The following is a 25,415-nucleotide window of genomic DNA, read 5'->3' as shown; positions in this document are numbered from 1 at the left end:
CTGGCAACACCAAATGTTGGCAGGACTGGAGCAACAGGAATGTTCATTCACTGCTGGTGGGAATGCAAAATGGCACAGCCACTCTGGAAGACAGGTTGAAAGTTTCTTACAAAACTGGACATACTCTTACTGTATGATCCAGCATTCATGCTCCTTGATATTTACCCAATTTATATGAAAACTTACGTCCACATAAAAAGCTGCAATGGAGTTCCCTGGTGGTCTAGTGGTTAGGATTTGGCGCTTTCACTGCCATGGCCCGGGTTCAATCCCTGGTCGGGGAACTGAGATCCTGCAAGCCTCACAGTGCAGCCAATAAAAAACTGCACATGAATATTTATAGCAGCTTTATACATAACTGTCAACATTTGAAAGCAACCAATTTTAATTCTCTGTGCAGTGTCCATCACTGGAGAACAGTTTGTGGCTGTCCCTTCACTGCATGTAAGCCCTTTATAAGCCGGAACCTGTCACTCTTGTCCCCCATGCCTGGCCCTCTTTCCTGGCCTCAGTCTGTCTTTAACTGGTTTTGAGACCCTAGAAGCAACCAAGGCGTTTTTCAACAGGTAAATGGATAAACAAACTGTGTGCTATGGACCAAATTGTGTCCCCCCCAAAATTTATATACTGAACCCCCAAGATGACTGCACCCAGAGGTAGGGTGGTCTTTACGAGGTAATCAAGGTTAAATGAGGTTACAAGGGTGGGGCCCTGATCTACTAGAACTGTGGCCTTATAAGACTAAGAGATAGGTCTACCTACCTACCTACCTCTCTGTCTCCCCCACCTCTTCTTCCTTCCCTCCCTCCGTCCCTTTCCACCCCTCTGCCTCATGAGGACACAGCAAAAAAAAGTGGCCATCTATAAGCTAGGAAGAGAAGTCTCATCAGAACCTGACCATGCTGGCACCTGTGCTTGGACTTCCAGCCTCCAGAACTGTCAGAAAATAAATTTCTGTTGATTAAGCTTCCCAGGTATTTTGTTATGGGAGCCCAAAAGACACTGTGGTACATCCATACCATGGAATATTAGTCAGTGCTGAAAAGAAATGAGCTATCAGGCCATTAAAAATAGAGGGATCTTAAATGCATTTTGCTAAATGAAAGAAGCCAAATTAAAAATGCTACGTACTCTATCATTCCAACAATATGACATTTTGAAAAAGGCAAAACTAGGTGACAGTGAAAAGAACAGTGGTTATTGGGGCTTTGGAGGAGGGAGGCAGAGACAAATAGGTGGAGCACAGCAGATTTTTTAGGGCAGTGTAACTATCCCATATGATACTGTAATGGTAGATACATGACATTACGCATTTGTCAAAACCCACAGAATGAACAAGAGTGAATCTTAATATAAACTATGGACTTTAGTCAATGATAATGTATCAATACTGGCCTATCAACTGTAACAAATGTACTCCTCTAATGCAAGATGTTACCAATAGGGGAAACTTGGGGGGCAGGGGAACTCTGTACTATCCCCTCAATTATTCTGTAAATCTAAAACTGTACTAAAAGTAAACTCTATTAAGTATTAAAAACAATTACATGAAATAGAATTTCAGCATCCATAAATAAAGTTGTTTTGGAACACAGTCATGCTCAGTTTACATTGTCCATGGCTGCTTTCGTACTACAACTGGCAGAGCTGAGGAGTCAGAACAGAGACCACATGACCACAAAAGCCTAAAATATTTACTATCTAGACCTTTACAGAAAATGTTTATAGGCCCGTTCAAAATTTCATCACCCCACATAAAGGGAAAATGCACATGGGATGCACATCCCATCATAGGCTGTTCTGAGTAAGTCATTTTTAATTATACAAAGTTGTTAAGAGTCACAAGTACTAATTACATAATCTGATTTTTAAAATTTTAACTAGCTAGCTTCTAATATAGAAAAAAAAAGTCAAATAAATCAGTGAAGTACTTGAACACCCAAAATGGCAACTCCCAGAAAAAGAGTCCATATTCTACTGAGAAATGTTAGCAAACAGTAACCTTTCACTCCAGTGCCTGCAAAATCTATCCTACTTACTGAACACTTAAGGAGGCAGAATTAAAGTGTTCCACTAAGAAAAGATTGTTAACAGTTTGAAAAGAGAAGCTTGGAAAACCATGGGAAATGGGCATGTTCAGGGAGGGGCAGGGCAAGGTACCTGAGCTGAGTCAGTGAACCTACTACAAAGAACTGAATGCTCTGTTAAAGAACATTAAGACTAGGAGTCAACTGATCAGATTAGTCAGGAAAACGCAGCTTGGGTATCAGAAGACATAATAATGCTATCAGGAAGTGCCTCACAGTTATAGTTTAAGAAACATCATGAAAATATAATAGTAACAGATAACAGATCATAACAACCCAGTATACTGAAGTAGATTTGTTAATAACTGGGGGGGTCTTGGTAAAAATCAAATCTGTAGAAATAACTTAGGAAAGCAATATAGAATAGTGACTAAGTGCACAGGCTTTGGAGGTAGACAAACCTGGTTCTGATCCTGTTTCTGACACTCACTAGCTATAAGACTCTGAGCGTTCGTTCTCTCTCAGCCTCAGTTTCCTCATTTGTAAAATAACAATACCTCACTGGACTGTTGGGAGGATTAAATAAGATAATGCATGTAAGAGCTAAGCAGGGCACCTGACACAAATAAAGTGCTTACCGGCAACTGTTCCTATTACTACGACTACATTTGGCTCGGGAAAATACATTTGGAAGAGATAGTCTAACGTTTTTCCAACAACTCATAGAAAACCTATCCAAGGACTGAAATAAATCTCTAACACTATATAATTTAAGAGAAGTTCTGCCCTTGGAAAATCAAATGAGGACTTCAGTTCAACAAAGAGAATTGAGATTACACTCTTGCTCCTGAGAACGATGGTCCAAGGGGGAAAAAATGAAGGTCAGTCTGGGTTTCCCCCAAATTTTAAAGCTAGTGAAGGGTGTAGGTTCACCGCAGGACACATTCAGGGACGTATACAACCCCAAATTCATACTGAAGCCCAAGAACAGTATTAGTACTATGTCTGGCAAACAAAGGAGAAATATAAGTTTCTTCTAAACACTTAGATGATAAAGCTTCTCCACTCTCATTTCCACTACATTCCATTCCACTCTTCCTGACCACAAAGCCAAACAAAATATCTATAACAAGAAAATTCAGAGTTGTATTCGGAGAGCAATCAGGATTATATCCGTTTATAAGCGTTAGGTCTACGTAATCAGGGACCTGGGGTCAGGTGCTGGGGTGCTTTGCTTCTCTGCCAAGATGGGCATCAGCCTCGATCAATAGTGGAAGCTTCGAGATGAGGATTCACATTCTCTCACACAAACCAAACACGTACACGTACACTCCATGGCAAGCAACTCCCACATCCCACACTCTGAGAAAATAGCTTGCAGCCTTTTTGATGGTCACAGCCATCCTGCCCTAAGCTTCCTAATGACGTCGTTTTCGCCCCACAAAATCATCACCTGGTACTTTCCCAGAGGAAGCGGTGAAACACGATAGTAATTCCAATCAGGCAACATTTTACGCTCGCTGTCCCCAGAGCAGAAACCGACAGGTTCTGCTAGACTCTACTAGGACCACGGACGGAAGCAACGAGTGGCCCTCGCTCCCCCGGCAGGGTTCGTCCACACCTGTCACCACAAATGCGCGGAAGTAAGGAGGAAGAAACCTGGAGCTACCCCTGGTACAGTCTCAGATCCCACTCACCCCACTCTTCATCCGGCCGATGAGGGAGTCCCGGACTAAAAGGGGACTCCATGGTGCCGGCAACGCCAGCCGGCACTCCCGAAACACACGTTCGCCTGCCCTGGAACTCGGCAACTAATATCTGGGACGGTGGCGGCAGACGGACAAAATACCCGTAACGCTGACGCGACGGTGGCCGAATGAAGACAAATTGCTTCTGCGCGAGTGACGTCAGAGACTAAGCTAATTTTAAGCAAATCTCTGAGTAAATATTTCCCTTTTGGAGGTTTCGGCATTTTCTGTCCCGCTGTTTTAGGGAAAAAAGAAAGAGACGTAATCACTACTTCGGTTAAATAAGATATATTGATAACATTAAAAATGGGGAAGAAAATCCATTCTGAACATACTGGCTCGTCCCCTGAGTATCATTCTCAATACCACAGTGTAGATATATCAGAACAAAACTAGAGACTAAGAAAGTAAAGTTGGTTTAATTTTTACGAATAACTCACTATCAGTGTAAAAATTCTCCGTATACACAAGTGTGTGGAAGGAAAACACACAACTATTTTTTCCAAATTCGTTTGAGCTGCCTCTCCACTGGCACAGTACCTGAGATAAGCAAAAATACTATGAATCGTACTTCTAGAAAGACTACGTTTATTTAAACAAATTTTAAAAAGTAAATATAAAAGATAAACTCCCCCAAATTAAACTCACCTCCTTAAACATACATTTCTAAAGCATAGTACCTAGTAGTGAAAGTCCAAGCGACCCTACCCTAAGACCTACAATAAGGTAAATTCCCAGTCTTTTTATTACTAAAACTTAAGAAACGGTTTTGTTTAGCAAAATCCATCTACGTCACAAACTCTAACTGAAAATTTTAACTAAGTTTGACGAAGCAGTTTCAAGAATGCTACTTAATGGAATTTCTTTTTAAAGCATTTCAGCAGTTGAATATTTAAAATACTCTACCTTAAGAACACATATCCCCAATGGAGAAAAGACAGTCTCTTCAATAAGTGGTGCTGGGAAAACTGGACAGCTACATGTAAAAGAATGAAATTAGAAAACTCCCTTACACCATACACAAAAATAAACTCAAAATGGATTAAAGACCTAAATGTAAGGCCATACACTATCAAACTCTTAGAGGAAAACATAGGCAGAACACTCTATGACATAAATCACAGCAAGATCCTTTTTGACCCACCTCCCAGAGAAATGGAAATAAAAACAAAAATAAACAAATGAAACTTCAAAGCTTTTGCACAGCAAAGGAAACCATAGACAAGGTGAAAAGACAACCCTCAGAATGGGAGAAAATACTTGCAAACGAAGCAAATTTTAACAAAGGATTAATCTCCAAAATATACAAGCAGCTCACGCAGCTCAATATCAAAAAACAACCCAATACAAAAATGGGCAGAAGACCTAAATAGACATTTCTCCAAAGAGGATATACTGATTTGCCACAAACACATGAAAGGATGCCCAACATCACTAATCATTAGAGAAATGCAAATCAAAACTACAATGAGGTATCACCTCACACTGGTCAGAATAGCCATCATCAAAAATCTACAAACAATAAATGCTGGAGAGAGTGTGGAGAAAAGGGTACCCTCTTGCACTGTTGGTGGGAATGTAAATTGATACAGCCACTATGGAGAACAGTATGGAAGTTCCTTAACAAACTAAAAATAGAACTACCATATGACACAGCAATCCCACTACTGGGCATATACCTTGAGAAAACCATAATTCAAAGAGTCATGTACCACAATATTCATTGCAGCTCTGTTTACAATAGCCAGGACATGGAAGCAACCTAAGTGTCCATCGACAGATGAACAGATAAAGATGTGGCACATATATACAATGGAATATTACTCAGCCATAAAAAGAAACGAAACTGAGTTATTTGTAGAGAGGTGGATAGACCTAGAGTCTGTCATACAGAGTGAAGTAAGTCAGAAAGAGAAAAACAAATACCGTATGCTAACACATATATATGGAATCTAAAAAAAAAAAAAATGGTTCTGAAGAACCTAAGGGCAGGACAGGAATAAAGACACTGAGGTAGAGAATGGATGTGAGGACACAGGGAGGGGGAAGGGTAATCTGGGACGAAGTGAGAGAGAGGCACGGACATATATACACTACCAAATGTAAAATAGATAGCTAGTGGGAAGCAGCCGCATAGCACAGGGAGATCAGCTCAGTGCTTTGTGTCCAGCTAGAGGGGTGGGATAGGGAGGGTGGGAGGGAGACGCAAGAGGGAAGAGATATGGTGATATATGTATATATACAGCTGATTCACTTTGTTTTACGGCAGCAACTAGCACACCATTGTAAGGCAATTATACTCCAATAAAGACGTTAAAAAAAGAACACGTATCCCTCTAGGGCTAAGTGGAATCTTTCCCTCGGTTACTAAACAAAACAAATGCTTCCCAGAATCCTCCAAACTCCTCGTGGCTGGATGATTACTACAGATTACACAATCCCCAATGTACAAAATAGCCCTGGGACCCAAACTCCGAAAAAAATCACGAAATTCCCTTACGTTAAAGGTGATTCCTTCTGTCATCAGCTAACTAATCAGTTTTCATTTCAGGTGCAATTTATAAGATTTTTATTCTTACCCAACTGCAAATTCAAAAATTGACATAAAACCTAAAATAAAACCAGCAAGAGTCTTCTGTATCCACCAGACAACTTAGCCTTTTTTTAAAGAAAATCACCATGACTGAACTCCAATAAATTTTCTTTTTAATTTTCAAAATTTTAATTTTTTATTCAAGTGCAGATAATTACAAAACAAGCATTTGTGTACTTATTGCCAAGAATTAACAAATATTAACTTTTCCATTTTCGTTTCAGATTTTTCATAAGAAATTAAACATCATAGATAAAGTTGAGGTCTGTGTTTTCCTCTGCTTCATTTCCCTCCCTCCACATAGACAACTTCCATTATAAATTTTATGGTGATCATTCAAAGCCATTTTTTATTTTGATCATGTTTAAATATGTGTATAGATACATACATTTAGTGCTGTTTGGGGGTATTTTAATTTACATAAACTTATAGCATTAATGTTCCCCAAGTCACTTTTCTCATTCAACACTACTTTTTGATGATCTTTGTTTTTAACTGTTCTATGGTATTTCCTTGAATATATACATTTTTAATATACAATATAGACTTTTTTTCATTTCCCTACTGATGAACATTTGGATTGTTTCAACTTTTTACTGTTACATAAAATATATCCTTCTATGGGTATCCTTGTGCATATCTGCAAGAATGTCTTTAAGATATATGCTGGATCATGCAATAGGAGTACTATTGGCCAAATTATACCAATTTACACTCTCGTTAGCAGTGATGAATTCTCACCAACACTAGATGTAGTCAGACTTTTATTTTTTGCCTGTGAAGAGTGTGACTATAATTTACATTTAAATTAAATGTAAATTAAAGAGGTGGTACATCTTTTCATGTTCATTAAACCTTATTTCCTCTTCTTTGAATTGCCCATTCTTACCTTTTATAAAATTTCCTATTGGATTTTCTCTCTCAATGATGTGTACACCTTTAAATAGTCTATTCATTTAACCTGTATGTATATAGCAAATACCTTCTCTTAGGTTGACACTTGTCTTTGTTTATGGGGTTTTTGTCCTCTAGGTTTTAATTTTAACATAGTCAAATGTATCAAATTTTGTTAGTGATCTCTGCTATTTGTATATTGCGTAAGAAATCCTTCCCCCTACTGAGGGAAGTTTTCTTTTCATAGTTTTAGTTTCATTTTACACATCCTTTTCTTTAAAAAAAATTTTTTTAATTCAGTTATTGCTGGGGTATAGTAACACTATTAACTTTTATAGAGCAATTTTGTATTCAAAAACCTTATTGAATTACATCATTCTAATATTTTGTCTGTAAATCCTCTAGAATTTTCTGTGTAGACTTACTGTATACAAACACTAACATTTAAAAATCTATTTTATTTAACATCAATGTTTTAAAACTTAACCTTTAATATGGAAAATTTCAAACAAATAAGAGATAAGAATCTGTCACTTGCAGGAATTCCCTGGTGGTCCAGCGGTTAGGACTCTGCCCTTTCAGGGCTGAGCACTTTCACTGCCTCACTGCTGATGTCCGAGTTCAATCCCTGATTAGGCAACTAAGATCCTGCTGTGCGGTGTGGCCAAAAAAAAAGAATTTTTCATTTGTCCTGTATTTCTCATTTTGTGATTCTGCTGATTGTAATATCTAGGGGCTTGATTGGTTTTGTTTTTTTGTTTCCTCATTTGTTTTTGCAAAATTTTTTTCTGGAGATTTTTTTTAAATACAAGGAAACATTTTCAATTATCATTAAGAAATGTGCTGTTTGTAGTTTTCTTTTTTTATATGCACATTAAGGAAGCTTCCTTCCATTCTAGTTACCTTTTTTTTGTCATAAATGTTGAATGTTATCAAATACTTTTTCTTTCATTTATTCATTTGCTTTCAACTTAAACCCTTGGCAGAGAAATAAAATTTGAAAGAATTTTATGTCTAGATCCATACCTAGGACTTTACTCTGGCATCTGGTAATGTCTCTTCCCACAGGTTAAGAATCTGTGATGCCAAAGTGATGTGCTCAGCCAGGACACGTGGTCCCTTTCTAGACACACTTCTGACAACCAACTAGCCCAAATAGCTCCAAGCCTTGCTCAGGCCTCTGACAGAACTGTGCCAGTACTGTATGCCAGGAGTGTAGACAGAGCTTAGAAATGTGAGGTGGGGAGTCCACATACACATATACACCAGGGTCTGCATGAACAAATCCAGGGGCAGTCTGTAGGTCAGGGGCCAACCCTCACTGCATTGCCATATTTTGTCATGAAACTCCATGAAGTCAGAGAATTCTAAATTCAAACCTTGTCTTCCAGGTCATTATGAAGATATATTTGTCAAGAGAACAAAACATTTTAATAGTTTGGTAGCTTTATTTATAACTTTTAAGAGAAATAGAATGTAGGCCTCAATTTGTACCCTGCAAATGTTGGTGGGGCGCCTGACTAGTGAATTTATAGCTTAGTTAAAAACTGCATTTCATCAGTACTATTAGATTTTACAATCTGATTGACATTTTTAGTATGACATCTTTAAGACAAATACCACCCTGAACAGTGAGCCCAAATATTAGAATATAGAGGTTAAAAGCTCAAATTTTGGAGTAAGCCAAATCTTGCTTCTAATCTAGGTTCATTTGCTATGTAACTTTGAGGACGTGACTTAATCTTTCTGAGCCTCAATTTCACCTGTAAAATGGGAATAATAGGATCTATCTCATGGCTGTTTTGAGGATTAAATCAAATACACATTAAGTGTTTAGGATAGTGACTGGCAGCTAAGTGCTCAATAAACTGCAGCTATTTTAAGGGAAAGGTTTTTTTTTAAGAATGCTAATTTTTAAAAAAATATTTATTTGGCTGCGTCGGGTCTTAGATGCAGCATGCAGGATCCTCTCTAGTTGTGGCGCACGGGCTCTAGAGTGCATGAGCTCAGTAGTTGTGGCATGTGGGCTCCAGGGCCTGCGGGCTTTGTTGCTCCGCAGCACGTGGGATCTTAGTTCCCCAATCAGAGACTGAACCCACATCCCCTGCATTGGAAGGTGGATTCTTAACCAATGGACCACCAGGGAAGTCCCTTTAAGGGAAAATGTTGACTGCTCCTAGCTAGGCACTATACTAAGTTCTTTATCTGCAGTGTATCACAAAAATCCTTGTAATAACCCAGATACTACTGTTATCTCCATTTTATGTAAAAAGAAATTAAAGCTAATGCAAATGATCTCTGTCAGGACAGCAGAACATATATTAATCCCATTTTGTGAAGATGAGAAATGACTCCCAATTTTCAAAAGACCTGCTCACTTCCAGGAAGATGGTGATCAGTAGAGCCAGAAATATTAGAGCCACTCTCTGGCCTCTACTTCAGTACTGTTTTCACTGTACCACACTGCCTCTGAAGTAAGGTTAATATTGCTATTTTCAACAAATGTGTAAATTCAAATGTTTTACATTGATATTCCTAAATATTAAAAAGAAAGGATTCCTTTCTTATTTTGAGAACAAAGGCGTAACGGATTTACCCCACCCCCAAAATAAAACATTAAAAGACTTTAAATCTGAAAATCTTGCTTAGTGGATGTTTCACAAAAGTTCAAAATTTACATAAAGAAAATGTAAATGCCAAAATGCCAAAATCATTCCTCATTGGCAAATACCAATTATCTTTCAAAAAAAGATACTATTTTGTCAATGTCTCCTGGCTAGAATATAAATTACAAGGCAGAGATTTTACCTAGTTTGTTCAATGTATCACCTAGAATCGTGTACATAAAAGGTGCTTAGTAAATATTTACTGAATTAACAATTATAAATTCAAATAAAATCTACGTCATTTTCTCTGTGATAGATGCCACAGTGTTATACATAGGTATTAGCTTGAACCACAAAACTGCTGCTACTCAACTACTTTTCACCTACAAAGAGGCAATTTCATATGGTTCAACCTAATTGTTTTTAAAAAGCTTTCTGGAGTATAACATTACAAAGTAAAGAAGTAAACAGATATCGTGAAAGCTAAGACAGAAATGGAAAAATTTTTTCTCCTAAGAAAAATTTATTATACGAAAGCTGCCAAAGGCTTCAGGTCCTATGCTGAGATATTCTCAAGAATCATCTATAACACTCCCACACTTTTAAAGAGGATCATGATTCACATTTTTTTGCATTTAAAATAACTCCCGTTTTGGTGTTTATGTACATATACACTCACAAGTGTAAATATGAAAAACATATTAAGAACATGGACTATATTTCTCTTTATTAGCTAATTCTGATTTAATGTAAATGTTCAAGTATCTAATTAGGTATAATTCTAACTATTATCAATGAGTAAAATAAATTCCAGTCTCCAGAGATCACATTAAAAAGCTAATCTGGGGGCTTCCCTGGTGGCGCAGTGGTTGAGAGTCTGCCTGCCGATGCAGGGGACACGGGTTCATGCCCCGAGAGGCCTACGTACTGCAAAAAAAAAAACCAAAAAAAACAAAAAACTAATCTGGACATATTACCTTTTCCAATACACTAACACATCAGGCTAAAAAAGGTGACTGATATGTAGTTACTCCACATTTAATTTTCTTCATCATTAGAAATATACCTAACATTAATACATTTCTTTAAGTAGATTACTTCAAAAAGTATCATAGGAAAACCACACTTTAGTCAGTGTTTTACTGATGTCCTTTTCTTCTACATTTCCAAGAAAAACCCAGACTAATGTAGCTTTACTAATGTCCCTTAAAAGAGAGAAAGAGAAATATCAAAATATGTCCAAACAAATCTGCTTTACATTTCTAGAAATAAAAGAATGTCACTTAAACATGACAGTTTCTAATTTTTATACATAATTTTGTCCATCTAGACCTTAAGATTACATAACTAACATTCCAAAAAATCACAACTTTTAAATATATATGAAATAAAGAAAGTATCTGGGTTATAAAAGATTTTAATATCAAATAAAGTATAATTTACATGATTAAAAGGTTTTGATTTCCATTCTACTTAGTGTAAGAAGCTGACAAAGTATAGTTTCTAAGTCAAATGATTTTTAGCTTCTCATATTTCAAATGAAATGTTAATGGCCTAAAACTAAACAATCTGCCATGAATGACAATAAGCAAGGGTAGCACATATCATCAGCAAGTTATCAAATGTCACAAGTTCATATTTTTCTTGTTTGTGATCCCCAAACTGGCAGCATTTTCATTTCATCCACTCTGTTCTTATGTATTTGAAAAGCAGGTGTTATCCATCTACCACATGAGCACTGTTCACCATACCAGTTGAAAGAACCCAACTTGGCATTGCATTTGGGGCAAAGAAGCTGAAATAAAATAAATGTGTTACTTCATTCATTCACTTTTATACAAAACAAATAATTATCTTTGGTAATATATGATATAAAAACAGGTAAGACATGGCTCATACCTTCAAGGAGTTGATGGTCTAATCAGTGAGATGTAATGGCAATTTACTGTAATAGATAGTAGGCTACAATAATTGTGTAAGAAGTATGTTGTACTCTGGGAGTTTAAAGGAGGAATAGATTAATTCCAGCATTAAGGGAGAAAAGTGAAGGTTGAGATGTGAAACAGAAGGTTTTGTGACTGTTTTGTGACCGTGGCACATGTGTTGACTTTTAAATCATCGACAAGCTATATAGAAAGTCCGGGCATAAAACTCAGAAACTAGAATTGATTACATAAATATCTTAAATTTTAGTTTGACAAAATATACCACATTCCTCAAAACAATTAAACACAGAGTTACTATACGATCCAGTAATTCCACTTCTAGATATATACCCCAAAGAGATAAAAGCAGGGACTCAAACAGATATTTGTATACCCATGTTCATAGCAGCATTATTCACAATACTCAAAGGGAAGAAGCAACCCAAATGTCCAGGGATAGATGAACGGATAAACAAAATGTGGGGCTTCCCTGGTGGTGCAGTGGTTGAGAGTCTGCCTGCCGATGCAGGGGACACGGGTTCGTGCCCCGGTCCGGGAAGATCCCACATGCCGCGGAGCAGCTAGGCCCATGAGCCATGGCCGCTGAGCCTGCGCGTCCAGAGCCTGTGCTCCGCAACGGGAGAGGCCACAACAGTGAGAGGCCTGCATACCACAAAAAAAAAAAAAAAAAAAATGTGGTAGCCTATACATAAAATGGAATATTATTCAGCACTAAAAAGGAAGGAAACTCTGATACATGCTATAACATGGATGAACCTTGAGGACATTATGCCAAGTGCAATAAGCCAGTCACAAAAGGACAAATACATGTGTAATTCCACTTTATGAGGCACCTGGAGTAGTCAAATTCATAAAGACAGAAAGTAGAATGGTGGTTGCCAGGGCCTGGCAGGGGCAGTATGGGGAATTCGTGTTTAACGGGTATGGCATTGCAGTTGGGGAAGATGGTGGTGACGGTTGCACAACAATGTGAATGTTCTCAAGGCTACTGAATTATACACTTAAAAATAGTTAAAATGGTAAATTTATGTTATGAATATTTTACCACAATTTAAAAAAACCCACATTCACAATATATGTATGTCATTTATGCTGTACACCTTCAACCTATACACTGCTGTATGTCAATTATATCTCAAAAAGCTGAAGAAAAAAATGTATCACAAAGCTGAGATAAAAGCAACGGACTGGAGAAAATATCTGCAACATATTACACGAAACATTAACTCTAGACTATATAAAGAACTCCTACAAATCCATTAGAAAAAGACAAAACCCACAGAAAAATGGGCCAAGGACATGAAGGAAATTTACTGTAAAAGAAAATATAAATGGCTCATAAGTATATAAAGATGTTGGGCTCAGTAGCAGTCATGGAGATTCAAATTAAAACATTTTAGGATTAACATTTTTCATCTCACAGACTGACAGATTGACAAAACCTTACCAATTTTACAATATCCATTATGTCAAGGGTATGGGGAAATGAGTATATGCATTCAACATTAGTGAAAGGCAAATTTGTATGGGCATTGTTAATGTCAGCCCAGACTATCAGTAATATTTAAAATGTACACACTCCTCAAGCCAGGATTTCCACTTTTAGGTATATATTCTATAAGAAAATTCAAATAAGTGTACAAAGAAGTATGCACAAATGTGATCTAGAATATTTCACAAAAACGCCTTTATCTTGTGTTTTCCGGGTTAAATAAAAGCAGCAAGGGAATTTCCTGGCAGTCCAGTGGTTAAGACTCCACACTGGCACTGCTGAGGGCCCAGGTTCAATCCCTGGTTGGGGAACTAGGATCCCACAAGCTGCAAGGCACGCCCCAAAAAACAATAAACAAAAGCAGCAAGCCAAAAGCACAAGCCACAAAAGAAAAAAACAGACAAAGTGGACTTCAACAAATAATATCATCAAGAATGGGAAGTGACTGCTGTACAAGGTTTATTTGGTAGCGATAAAAATGGTGATAGCTGCAAAAACCTCCGTGAATATACTAAAAACCACTGAACTGTACACTTTCAATGGGTACATTATATGGTAAGTGAATTATACCTCAATAAAGCAGCATTATCTGAAACCATGGGTTTGAATATAGGGTACCTCTTTCTAGGCAAGACACTAACTAATGCAAACTAAGTTTCCTCACATATAAAATGTGAATAGATATGTGCTCGATTTTATAAAGTTATTGTATTCTTCAAATGAAATAGTACAGTGAAAAGGTTTCATAAAATACTCACCATACAAACTTATACAAACTTTAAACATCATTATATCTTAGATTTAGAATATCTTTAGATTAATATCATGTAAACCTAAAGGAGAATTGTGGCTGTCACAGGATGCTCATATGAGCTGCATTCTTTAGAATTAACAGGAAATGAAAAAAAATCTCACAACAAACATACAAAACTGAAAGATCAAGAAAACAAATACACAGAGCCAAAAGAGAAAAAAAGAAAGATTAAGAAGAAATTTAAAATCTAATTTTAAAATACTTGATTTGCCCTACTTCTTACAAAGTTCAAGTTTTGTTAAATATATTCTCATTAGTTTGTTAGTCTTAATTTGAAAAAATACAAACAATACCCTTAAAAGGAATTAATTAACTTAGACCAACAGCTTTCCACCAAAAGTGGTTCACTATTTTACAGCAGCTGGTTTTTATGTGACTAATTTATCTTTGATAAAATCTTATCTATATTAGAAAGATATTAAACTTTAGAAAGAAAGCAGTTAAGATGGAGTAAAATGCTAGTTAAGATATGGTTTAAAATGAAAGGAACAAAATATAGATGACATAATAAAACCGTAGAAAGTAAAATGTCTCACCTGTCCATCCATCACTCCCAACAAAGTGGATTCCATCCACTGCACAGGTTCAATGAAATAAGATGTACATTGAGCCTGACTCCCTGTAGTAAGCATGAAGGATGGTGTCATTCTCTTGTGGGCAAAGGCTATAGGACCACTTCCTTCATTATGATCCAAAATGCTAGAACTTCGAAATAAAGATCGCCTGCAACCCCCAAACAAACAAAAACATTAATGACTTGCAAAAGGATGAAAAAATAGATTAAATGTGCAGTTATTGCTTAGGGGGCAAATTAATATAACATTGATTATGCTACTTTAATTTTCAATAACTTCTACAAGTAACTGCATTACTTTTACTTTTAAGAATTCATATTCTTCTTGAAACCAGATTTGAATATGAAATTTCTGTATTATTCAATTAAACAAATTCCTCCTACTAGATTTTAAGAAACTGAAACTTTCAGTACTTTTCAGCTACTGAGACAAAATAAAATCTCCAGAGGATACAAAATATTTTACCTGCACTTTCTACATTTGTAGAGAACCCCATCTTTCAATCCTTGTGTAATGGCGGATGGGTCAACAGCAAAGAGTTCTTGAGGTAAGTTCTGCAATTCTACATGACACAAAATGTATCCATTTGTCAAAATCAACTCTGCATTTTCAGACAAAATTCAGCTAATGTCAAATTGAGGCAAGTAGTGCTAACTTCAGAAATTAAAAAATATATATATTCTCCATTGTTGAGAAATCAGGATGAGGTAGGAGGGCACAATGATCAAGCCCTTGGGTTCCAGGCACAGATTGCCTGAGTTCAAATTCAAGCCAGCCACTTACAAACCTTGTGACCCTGAACAAGCTATTTCTTGCTAAACCATGGTTTCAAAAGGAAATAAATACCTATCTCAAGGGATCGCTGGAAAAAGGGATAATGCACCTGAAACATTTGGTGTCAGAGTAAACAGCATCTAGAAAGGACCAAACACATACGACCAATTATTACTCACCTGGATACTTCTCTGTAACCTTTTGTAAACGATACTGTTTATAAATTGCACTAGAGGTATCTACTTCACATCCCATTGCCTGGTATAATTTCAGTTGCCACTCAAACCCCTCATTCATCCTGCAAGGACAAACAAACATAGTTAATTTTTCTTTAAATAAATAAAATCACATCACAAAAGCAGAATTATTACTACGACAAAGAACTCACTTAGCCTCTGGTTTGATAGTCTTAAGGTTTTCATAGGCTTTTTCAAAGGTAAGTTGGTCAGTCTTCATCATAAAAGCAGTCATTACAGCCACACTTCGACTGACCCCTGCGTGACTGAAAAAGAAACCTTTAAAATATCAAATAGCAACAATTAAAAAAACCCAGCCCCCCACTAATGGTAAAGTTCAGGTCCACTTCTTGTCTGCTTCTTCTACTCAAATAAACCCTTTGCCTCTGAATTACTACTGCTGTACAAAAGAATTATTCCCTTATTTCCTTATTCATTTTGAACCATATGAAGGTATTACCTATTCAAAAATAATTACACTAATTTTTTTTAACATTTTATAATGCCTTCAGAAAAAATCTAAACTCCTTTGCTGGCTTTAAGAGCCCTAGAGATCTGATCCCAGACTTCTTTCCCTTTTATCACTACCTTATGTCCTTTATGTAATATTTAGAACAAATGCTGGCAGTAAAAGTGCTGGCTCAATAAGTGTAAACTATCGTTATTACACTCTTTTTGCCATTGCTATCACCTACTCCATCTTTCCCCTAGGAATGGCTTAGGGATCCTTTACGTCCTAACCAATTTTTCTCTCCCCAAATTTCCCCTACATCAGCCACCCCGCCTCAAACAAAAGCAATGAAAATAATTTCCTCTGAAGTTTGAATAACCTTAACCTTTGTTAATCTCTTACTACACACCTCGCATCCTAGTCTGCATTACAATAATCTGGGTATGTGTGTGGCCTCTCGTGAACAGATTTAAACTCTGTAGGTGCAGGGACTGTCATTTACCTGAAGATTCCTCCTACCTCCGAAACAAAACTCAGCGGCTGCAGGATGAACCAACACAAACTGAATGAATGAAAGCCTGCACGCCATCAGGGGCCCGCCTCCTGCCCGATCCTCTCTCAGACACAAGCCTGTGCGAGAGGGAGGAGGAGAAGGTTCTAGTGGCCGACAGCCCCTTCGTCCTCTTCTGGGGCCTGGGAGAAGGGTGAGGGGGGCAGGCTGGAAGCGTGGCGGGGTTGCTCTCCCCACGGACCCGGCCACTCACCAATGCACCAGCACCGCGCGGCCCTCGGCGCGGGCCTGGCCGATGAAGGCCACGCACCGGTCCAGATGGCTAAGCAGGTCGGTCTCGGGTTTGTCCAGCGCTGGCACGAAGAGACTCCGTAGACCCTCGACCCCAGCCCCCGTGTTGAAGTCGGTCTCCTCCGAGTCGACCGTCAGCACAGCCTTGATGCCCGCCTCTCTCAGGTGATCCGGCTCCGCGACTGCCGCAGCTCCACCCAGGAACAGCCCCGGCCGCACCTCCAGCATGTGCTCAGCGGAGCTGGCCCGGGTCCGGCTGCCGGCCGTGCGTTCGCATCCATGGCTCCCGTACTGAGGCTCCAACATGGCGGCGCCCGGAGGCCGGACTGAGGAGGGCCCTACCATCGAGTAGGGGGTCGGCTAGAACGTCCTTCATCTAGGACCAGCCGGCCTGAGTTGCGCCGCCGCTTCCTCTTGGGACCACGTCGACCGCGGGATTGTGGATTTACTGGCGGAAGGTGACGTTACTGCGGCTGGGGCGGAGCTAAACCCCGTTCAAAACTGCTTCTGGACCCTTGTCTCTATCCGGCTCCTCCAACTTGGTGGTAAACTAACGCTAATACAGGGTTTCTCAGGCTCTTAGTGTTGAGATTTTCTGGATTTTCTGCAGGAGCAGAAAATGGACTCAAACTGAAATGATGGTCCCACCAACTGAATCAGCTGCATAATTTTATGCATTTGAAATAAAACATTTTTTCAATGCTTATGAAGCCATTTGTTTGTAGTTCTTCTCTTGGGACTATTTTTCCTTTTTTTTTTTTTTTCTTTTTGTCCCGTTTTTTATTGGTATGTGAATCCTTTTTTTGTTGATGTATACTGTTCTATATATTTGAAGATATTAATCCCATGGTTTTGTGTGTCAGTGCCCTCCAGCCAAAGACGACCAAGAATCCACCTGTAGTTAAGTAAATTGTGTTTATTACTCAACCATGAACTGGAGAATTTTGGGAAATCTAGGTAAGAGAGTGTTAGGAAGACCTGTTACAGGATTTGAGCTTGTATTAGATGAGTTTGGTATAAGGGTCTAAGGGACTAAGCATCTAAAGAAGCAGGACTTTGCTCTGGATTGGATGCTGTCAGGAAGTGGGGGTGATTCTATGACTGGGTATCTTAATAAATCTTACCTAAGGGAGGAAAGGCTAGAGAGACACTAAAGCTGTAATTGGTCAAGAAGTAGCAGTCAGTCATGGTCCTGGCATAAAGACCAAAACATGTTTGGCATTTTGAAGTTGGACAATGTTCCTGTTTTATCTGTGTTCAGACATGATTACGGTGGTCTTGTTTTTGTTTTAAGGGCATAAAAAGATTTATTACTCACATAATGAGGCTTTCTGGAGATAGCAGGGTGACTCACAAGTAGGTCCAAAAATGAATTGAGAAAGCAGAGACAGAAAACTGGCTTGGGGTTTTTATTGCTGTTAGAGTATGGGCCCAGAGTGAGGATTCCCACATGAGCAGGGAATTTCATGGTGGTCTTGTTTTTGTCTTTCTTCATCATGAGCTCAGTGTTGCCTTGTCTGGGGTTGATGTCCTGTGAAATTGTTTATATTCAGCAGGAGGGGAAAAACACCTAACTGTGAGTGCCCAGCCAGCTGTAGCAACACTAAGGAAGATCTACCTCGTAGTTCCAGGCCAGTTCCTGGATGCCAGGGCTTGCTTTTGTCTTTCTCATATATAACTTTATAATTTTCAGAGAGATTGAGATTCGGGGCAGGGACACTTGAGCCCCATCCAAGTCAGATGGAGGAAGCAGCAAATGCTTCTGCTTGGGAACACTTAAGTGGGCAGCCTGCAGGGATAGAGGAAGAGTGCTATCTTCCCTTACTCCCACCACAGGCTGTGAACCTCTTCAGGGTAAGGACTTTGCTTTTTCATCTTTGTATCCCCCACAGAATTTAGGCTAATGGTGCTGGTTACTCCATCTTTTGAATGTTAGAAATGGAAGGGAAAGGAGTACCAGAAGAGACACTACTTCCCTCTCAATGCCATTTCCTTCCCCATCCCAAAGGGTTTACCTCAAGGGCTCACTTAGCGTTTTTGCCTGGAGAGTCATGTTAGCGGTCTTCTGAGCCCCCAGTTGAATCAACTCAACCTTTCTCACTTTACAATCCTGGAAACATCTACTATGTGTCGGGCACTACAGTAGATGCTGAGGCTACAAAATGAATAAGAGTCTTTGCCCTCGAGGAACTTAGAGAGAAACCTGGAATAAAAGATAAGTAAATAGCCCAATTATTGTTCTGATAGAAGTAAGGGCAAATTACTAAGGAAGCATGTGGGAGCTGGGCATCTAACCCTAATGGAAGGGGAGTAATCAAGGATAGCTTCCCAGAGGAAGTGATGCTTGATCTAGGTCTTGTAGGATAAATGGGAATTTGTTGGGCAAAAAGGAGGGAGGTGAGGCACTTGTTTAATTCTCCCAGCACATTCCAAAGAGAAGTCTGTCTTCAGGAGGACTGCCCTTGACCAGCTCCTGGGAGACAATCTCTGAGCCCCCAGAATAGCCTGCCTGATAAAAGTGTTTTTCAATGCCTGAAGCCCTGGGCCATGCTGTATCAGTTTGACCTCTGGGAGGCTGGAGATGGAGTAGTTATGCTCAGTCATGCAGGCACTGCATGCCTATGTGACTGGCCCCCAATAAAACCCCTGGATACCAAGTTTGGGTAAGCTTCCTGTTTGGCCATACTTCAAGTGTGTTGTTACACGTCATCACTGGGAGAAAGAAGCAAGTGCCTCTGTGACTCCACTAGGAGGGGGTATCTGGAAGCTTGCACCTGGCTTCTCTTGGACTTCACCAATGCACCTTTTCTCTTTGCTGATCTGAATCTGTATTCTTTCACTGGAATAAGCCATAACTTTGTATAATTGCTCTTCTGAGTTCTGCAAATCCTTCCAGTGACTCAGCAAGCCTGAAGGAGCCTGGTGACCCCTGACACAGCATCCATTGTCTAGTATAGTGAAAAACTAGAAACATCTAAATAAATGCAAGTAATGGAGTGGTTAAAGAAGTTGTTTTATCCATTCAATAAAATACTAGGCAACGATTTAAAAAGATAACAAAGGAAGTGGTTGATGCTAGCTATATTATAAAATTTTTAGGAATATATACATATGAACTGTTAACAGTGGTTATTTCTGGGAGCTGGCATGAGGAGACTTACATGATAGGCTTTATACACTTCTTTCTATATAGTTTTAATCTTTTTTCAACAGGTATTATTAAAATTATTCACTGTTAACAATCATAGGTATTGACATTCTGGAAAAAAGGGGGAAAAAAGAATTAAGGGTTAATTTCCTGGACATTTTATTAAGATATCCTAATCATTCCCTCAGCTTTATTAGTTTTCTGTTGGGAATGAGCTTTTCTTCCTCAACGCCCTAAAATGAATATAGGTTCCTTCAAGGATGGGAATAAGAGACACTTCTGAATTGTTGTTGAATACCCACAAAGCCCGTCTCAGTGAATATCTGTATCTGGGGGAATAATAACGCCTCAATTCCTGAGGCTGAAGTGTATTTACCAGCTTCTGTATTTTTCCTCCTAGCCACTAGTTGGCACCATGTGCGCTTTGGCAAGATACATTTTCTGTACCTCCCTTGAAACAGGGGAAAATGAATATGGCGACATGCAAAAAAGCAGGGTGTTAGGCCCAGGGAAGGAAATTCGTCTTTAGAGGGGCAGCTGGGTTGCTTCCTGTCAAGGAGAAGAGAAGAGGCTCTATGTCCTAGCACTGGTAGGCGCACGTGTGCGTGCACACACACACGCACGATGTATCTGTTCATTTTATTACGAGCAAGCCTACATCATTGATAAGCATGAATTAGGCAAAAATTCTAAGAGATAGTCTAGTATGCTGTGGTTTGTGTTTTAAGAAGACACCCACGCATTCTATGTAACATGGCCTAATCACATGAGAATACACATCACCCAGCCTTCTCGTTCTTTGGTTTTCTTCTAGAGCACAGTCACAAGTATGATTCATCACTTTCATCTTTAAAAATATTTGCTGTAAGTGCATATCTGTGCTGAGCAATGAGCCGAGAAACTTCCCCTCTTCTGCCCCATTGCCTCCCCATCATGGTCCAAACGCAAGTTCCTCTTTCTATCTCCAACATGTTGCCTAGGCCCTCCTACACCCAATGAATTATCAGTAAATGTTTGCCAGTCATGTTCTTAATGGGGCTTAAGATCTAGGACAGTTATGAAGATACACATGAAATGTACTTTAAGATCCCCAAATCAAAATGTTGACGAAAAATATAAATGGGTGATAATAACATAATTCTATTACTTTTTCTGTGTTCATGAGTAGAAGGTGTATACTTACAAAATGGTGAGTTCAGATTTGGTACTGTGTTTGAGGGGCACAGTCTGAAGACAGAGAAAACCCAAGTCTGAATCCCAAACTGCTTCTGACCCTATTACCTATTAATATGTGATTGTATGCCTGTAGAAAATTATATGATTTCTCTAAGCCTCAGTTTCTTCACCTGCAAAATAGGAGTAATTATAGCCATATTACAGAGTTCTAACGAGAATTGACTTATCAACATGTGTTATTAGTGGGAGCAAGAAATCCCAAGCTGAACCATTGCATCAGAAGCAGCTCGGGGAGGATTCCATGCAGGAGAGGCTGAGCTGTGGTGAGGGAGAAATGGCTGCAGATGGCTTGTCTTGAGGAAGCTGTTGAGCAGAGATAAATTGCTGAGCGTGATCGGTCCAGGAATTCAATGGTCATGAGATTTAACAGAAAGTGGATCCTAACTACCCATCCAGCTACAACCACACCCTGAAGTCCACTTATTTTGTGTGTGTGTGCGGTACGCGGGCCTCTCACTATTGTGGCCTCTCCCGCTGCGGAGCACAGGCTCTGGACGCGCAGGCTCAGCGGCCATGGCTCACGGGCGCAGCCACTCCGCGGCATGTGTGATCTCCCCGGACCGGGGCACGAACCCGTGTCCCCTGCATCGGCAGGCGGACTCTCAACCACTGTGCCACCAGGGAAGCCCCCTGAAGTCCACTTATTAATGTAGAGTCTGTGTCTTGGTAAAGATGTGTCCTCCTTCCCTAGAAGGGCATCTACTGTCAAGATTCTGAGGGAATAATTTCAGCTCCACAAACCCTGGGACCAGAGATGACTGAATAAAGTTGAAGCCCCCTCGTTATGTAAGGACAACTTGGTCAGCTGATCCAACAACTCCTCCTGCCTTGTTCCCAACTGCGTCCCCCACTCACCCCCAGTATTTACAAACTCATCACATTGTAGGACTATCCATATGAGGAATACTAGGGCAGGAACTGGCTGGTGATATCTGGGTCGTGCTCTCAGTTCCTTTTTTGACTCAAGGAGAAAGTGGTAAACAAGAAGTCAGATGAGTAGAGCAAAGGAGACCACAGATGTTCCCTGTTGTATGTCAGAGGTTTGTTGGGTTACATTTTGCAGAACTCCTCTCCCTTCATTCTTCCCCAGGCAAACAAAATACAGAGAATGGCCACAGTTGCCCCTTCCCAATGTCACAACCTTTGGAGCTCTCTTGCAGTCTAAATGTAGTCAAGTGTGTTGTAATGGAAAGAGCTCTGGACTTGTATGCACAAGTCCTAGACTTAAGTTTTGGTTCCATCATGTATTAAGTATATAACGTGGCCAAGCCAGTTAAGCCCTCTGAATTTCAATGGCCCCACCCCAAAAAGGCAAGGCTAATAATGCCTGCTCTAACATTCCCTAAATGATTTTAAACTATAAAAATCGGAAATCCTATAAACTTTTGGTCAGTCCACAGAATATTTCTAAATCCTTTAAAATGTTGTTCCTTGCCCCTCCTTACTACCAAATATACTCTGCTGCTGCTTCTAAGTGTGTTTCATATCCACTGTCTCATATCTTTCAAGATGTATTTCTTTGCCCACGCCTTCCAATAATTACTCATCACCAGCCATGAGAACTGAAAACAGAGATAGGCCATTTATAAACGTTCAAGCTGGCAGGAGGAAACTGCCCAAATAAAGGGAGAAAAACTAGATTTGGATGTTCAATAGAAGCATTTTTATATGATCCCAAAGTGGTGATGCAGCATGGAATAAGATGAAGCCCTTAGACTCACGTTTCCACTATGCAGACAGGGGTGCGAATACCCAAATCATGTGTTAAACTGACAGTACAAACAGAATGCTTGGGGGCTCAGACAGAAAAAAAAGTAGTAACTTATTTTGGCTGGAGGAAACTGGGAAAAATTCTCTGGGAAGGTGGCACTTGAGGTGGGTCTTTCCCACAGGTGAAGGAGAGAGAGATGAGGGAGAAAGGAATGGAAAGGTGCTGGAAAGACAGAGAGCACTGAGGGGGAAGGCACAGGGATATGAGGGCTGAGACACTTGAGAATGTTTCATTAAGTATATGCCCAATATGTCTGAAAATGAACGATTTGTTTTGAGACTTCACAAGCGATCCTGGGACATGTGTTCAGTCCCACCGGCCACATGCAGTCCTAATAGCGGCCATGCAGGGTTGCAGCCCTTTTGGAGGGAAGGGGCTACTACATGTCCAGCACAGGCCTCATCTTTCCACAGCGCCTTTCACAAAGGGCCTCAGAATCCTTTAGTGGGGTCACTAAATGGAAAATGGATATTGGAGTACTAAGTGGATGAGCCCCATCTGCTTCTATACCTTTAGGCTATCAAAGCATTACTGGTTGCCTCTAATCCAAAATGATGCAGGTTAATGCAGGAATGTCTTGTAAGTACTTATAAAAAGAAGCAGCTATATTAGCTCTAATATTATCAACTATAGAAAGTATGGTGACTTAGTTAATAAAACTGTTTGAAAGTTGCTAAGAGAGATCTTAAAAGTTCTCATCACCAAAAATAAATTGTGTAACTATGTATGGTGAAGGATTTTAACTTGACTTATTGTGATGATCATTTTGCAACATATACAAATACTGAATCATTACTTACAGACCTGAAACTAGTGTAATGTTATATGTCAATTATCTTACCTCAACTGAAGAAGGAGAGGAGGGAGAGGGGAAAGGGAAGAGGAAGAGGAAGAAGGAGCGGGGGTGAAGGAGGAGGTGTGAGGAGGTGGAAGAGAAGAGAAGAAGCGTCCACTAGGGGCCAGCATGAGCTTACCAAGAACAGTCTTGCCCTGACAGCCTGTTCTTCTGACAATGACTAGACAGGCAGATTAGGGGAAATGCTCACCCACTGAATCCGTACTTCTCCAGTCCTTTAGACAGATCTCCTTGTAGATAAGGGTGAGATATAGAGACTGAATATTAGAGCAATTGAATAGGTTGGTAATTGGTTAAACAATTGTACCCAAAGAGAGAAAAATGGATCCATGGCAATCATGAGAGAAATTTCTAGTGAGATAGAGCCATCATCTAAATTTCTTTAATCTGTTTGATTCAACGTTTTTTTTTTATAGTGATTTGGATTACGGTGCAGAAGACATGCTTACTAATCTGTATGTGTTACAGCTGAGAGGGACTACATTGGGATCCAAAATTGTCTTATTAAGCTAGCAAAGACAAAATTCAAAAAAAGATAAATGTAAGATTCTGTACTTTGGTCCCCCAAATGAACTACATAAATACAAATTGGGGGTTGAAGAGGTATGCCTTAGATGAAAACAGCGTCTTGGGTGGGTTTGCAAGCAATAAGCTTAATGAGGCTGGACAATATCACTTGCCTCCTGGGAGAGAGGCTATCCTTTAGGTTACACTGAACTCCTTGTCAAAAGACCTGAGCTCTATTTCTACCCCTACCACTAACAAGTCATTTAGTCTCTGCATCTCCATCACCTGATCTCTAAAATTAACAAGTTGGACTAAATCTCTAGGTCCTTTACAGCAGTAAAAGCCTAGGTAGGACTCACCCCCTTTATTGTCTGAGGAGGTGGGGTGAACATCCACTTCATTACCTTCTCAAGTGTCTTCCGGAACTGCAGAGCCTGGAAAGCTAAAAGGGACTGAGACTCCCTTGCAGCTAGGTACAGGGTGTAACTTAGGTCTGGCCACTCAGAAGCCCTTGGACAACATATGGAAGGTGCAAGTGAGGCAGAGGCTATACTTGTGCAGCTTCTGTTGCTTCTGGAACCAGTCTGAGGAAGCTGTTGGTTTTTTCTGCAGTAGCAATAGCAGTGATCCCAGTGTTCAGGCACTAGCTCTGTGGTGCTGAGGTGAGAGGCAGGACCCTGAGCATCCATTTCTTGGACTATAGCAGACAGGATATGTTGAAAGCACAGTTCACGGCATGATCAAAATGCACCTTTTTTTTTTTAACATCTCTATCGGAGTATAACTGCTTTACAGTGTTGTGTTAGTTTCTGCTTTATAACAAAGTGAATCAGCTGTACATATACATATATCCCCATATCCCATCCCTCTTGCGTCTCCCTCCCTCCCACCCTCCCTATCCCACCCCTCTAGGTGGTCACAAAGCACCGAGCTGATCTC

At 39.7% G+C, this 25,415-nt stretch overlaps 2 protein-coding genes across 2 annotated transcripts in view; both read right to left on the bottom strand.

Moving 5' to 3' along the window:
• ATF6 (activating transcription factor 6) overlaps nt 1-3,816 on the bottom strand; it is a 216,134-nt gene extending 212,318 nt beyond the window's left edge. The window contains exon 1 of the mRNA XM_065885140.1: nt 3,725-3,816. Coding sequence (XP_065741212.1) covers nt 3,725-3,776 — 52 coding nt within the window. The 5' untranslated portion in view covers nt 3,777-3,816. The remainder of the gene's footprint in view (nt 1-3,724) is intronic.
• Nucleotides 3,817-11,501: 7,685 nt separating this feature from the next.
• On the bottom strand, nt 11,502-17,303 carry DUSP12 (dual specificity phosphatase 12). The gene is made up of 6 exons (XM_065899829.1): nt 16,921-17,303; nt 15,858-15,971; nt 15,649-15,767; nt 15,161-15,257; nt 14,657-14,843; nt 11,502-11,663 (listed from the first exon to the last, which is right to left on the bottom strand). The coding sequence occupies exons 1-6, from the start codon at nt 17,301-17,303 to the stop codon at nt 11,502-11,504; spliced, it is 1,062 nt and encodes a 353-aa protein (XP_065755901.1).
• Between the last annotated feature and the right edge of the window lie 8,112 nt (nt 17,304-25,415).

This window comes from Phocoena phocoena, chromosome 1 (genome assembly GCF_963924675.1).
Source record: "Phocoena phocoena chromosome 1, mPhoPho1.1, whole genome shotgun sequence".
In the NCBI taxonomy this organism is placed as follows: Eukaryota; Metazoa; Chordata; class Mammalia; order Artiodactyla; family Phocoenidae; genus Phocoena; species Phocoena phocoena.
This window is presented reverse-complemented; position numbering and strand designations above follow the sequence as displayed.

What these genes read in the sequence shown, in the direction of transcription:
- DUSP12 (XM_065899829.1), bottom strand. Translation starts at nt 17,303, where the DNA reads ATGGTAGGGCCCTCCTCAGTCCGGCCTCCGGGCGCCGCCATGTTGGAG. An exon ending in ACTATCAAACCAGAGGCTAA is followed by an intron (nt 15,768 to 15,857) that starts GTGAGTTCTTTG and finishes TTGTCCTTGCAG; the next exon opens with GATGAATGAGGGGTTTGAGT. An exon ending in GGTTACAGAGAAGTATCCAG is followed by an intron (nt 15,258 to 15,648) that starts GTGAGTAATAAT and finishes TGTGTCATGTAG; the next exon opens with AATTGCAGAACTTACCTCAA.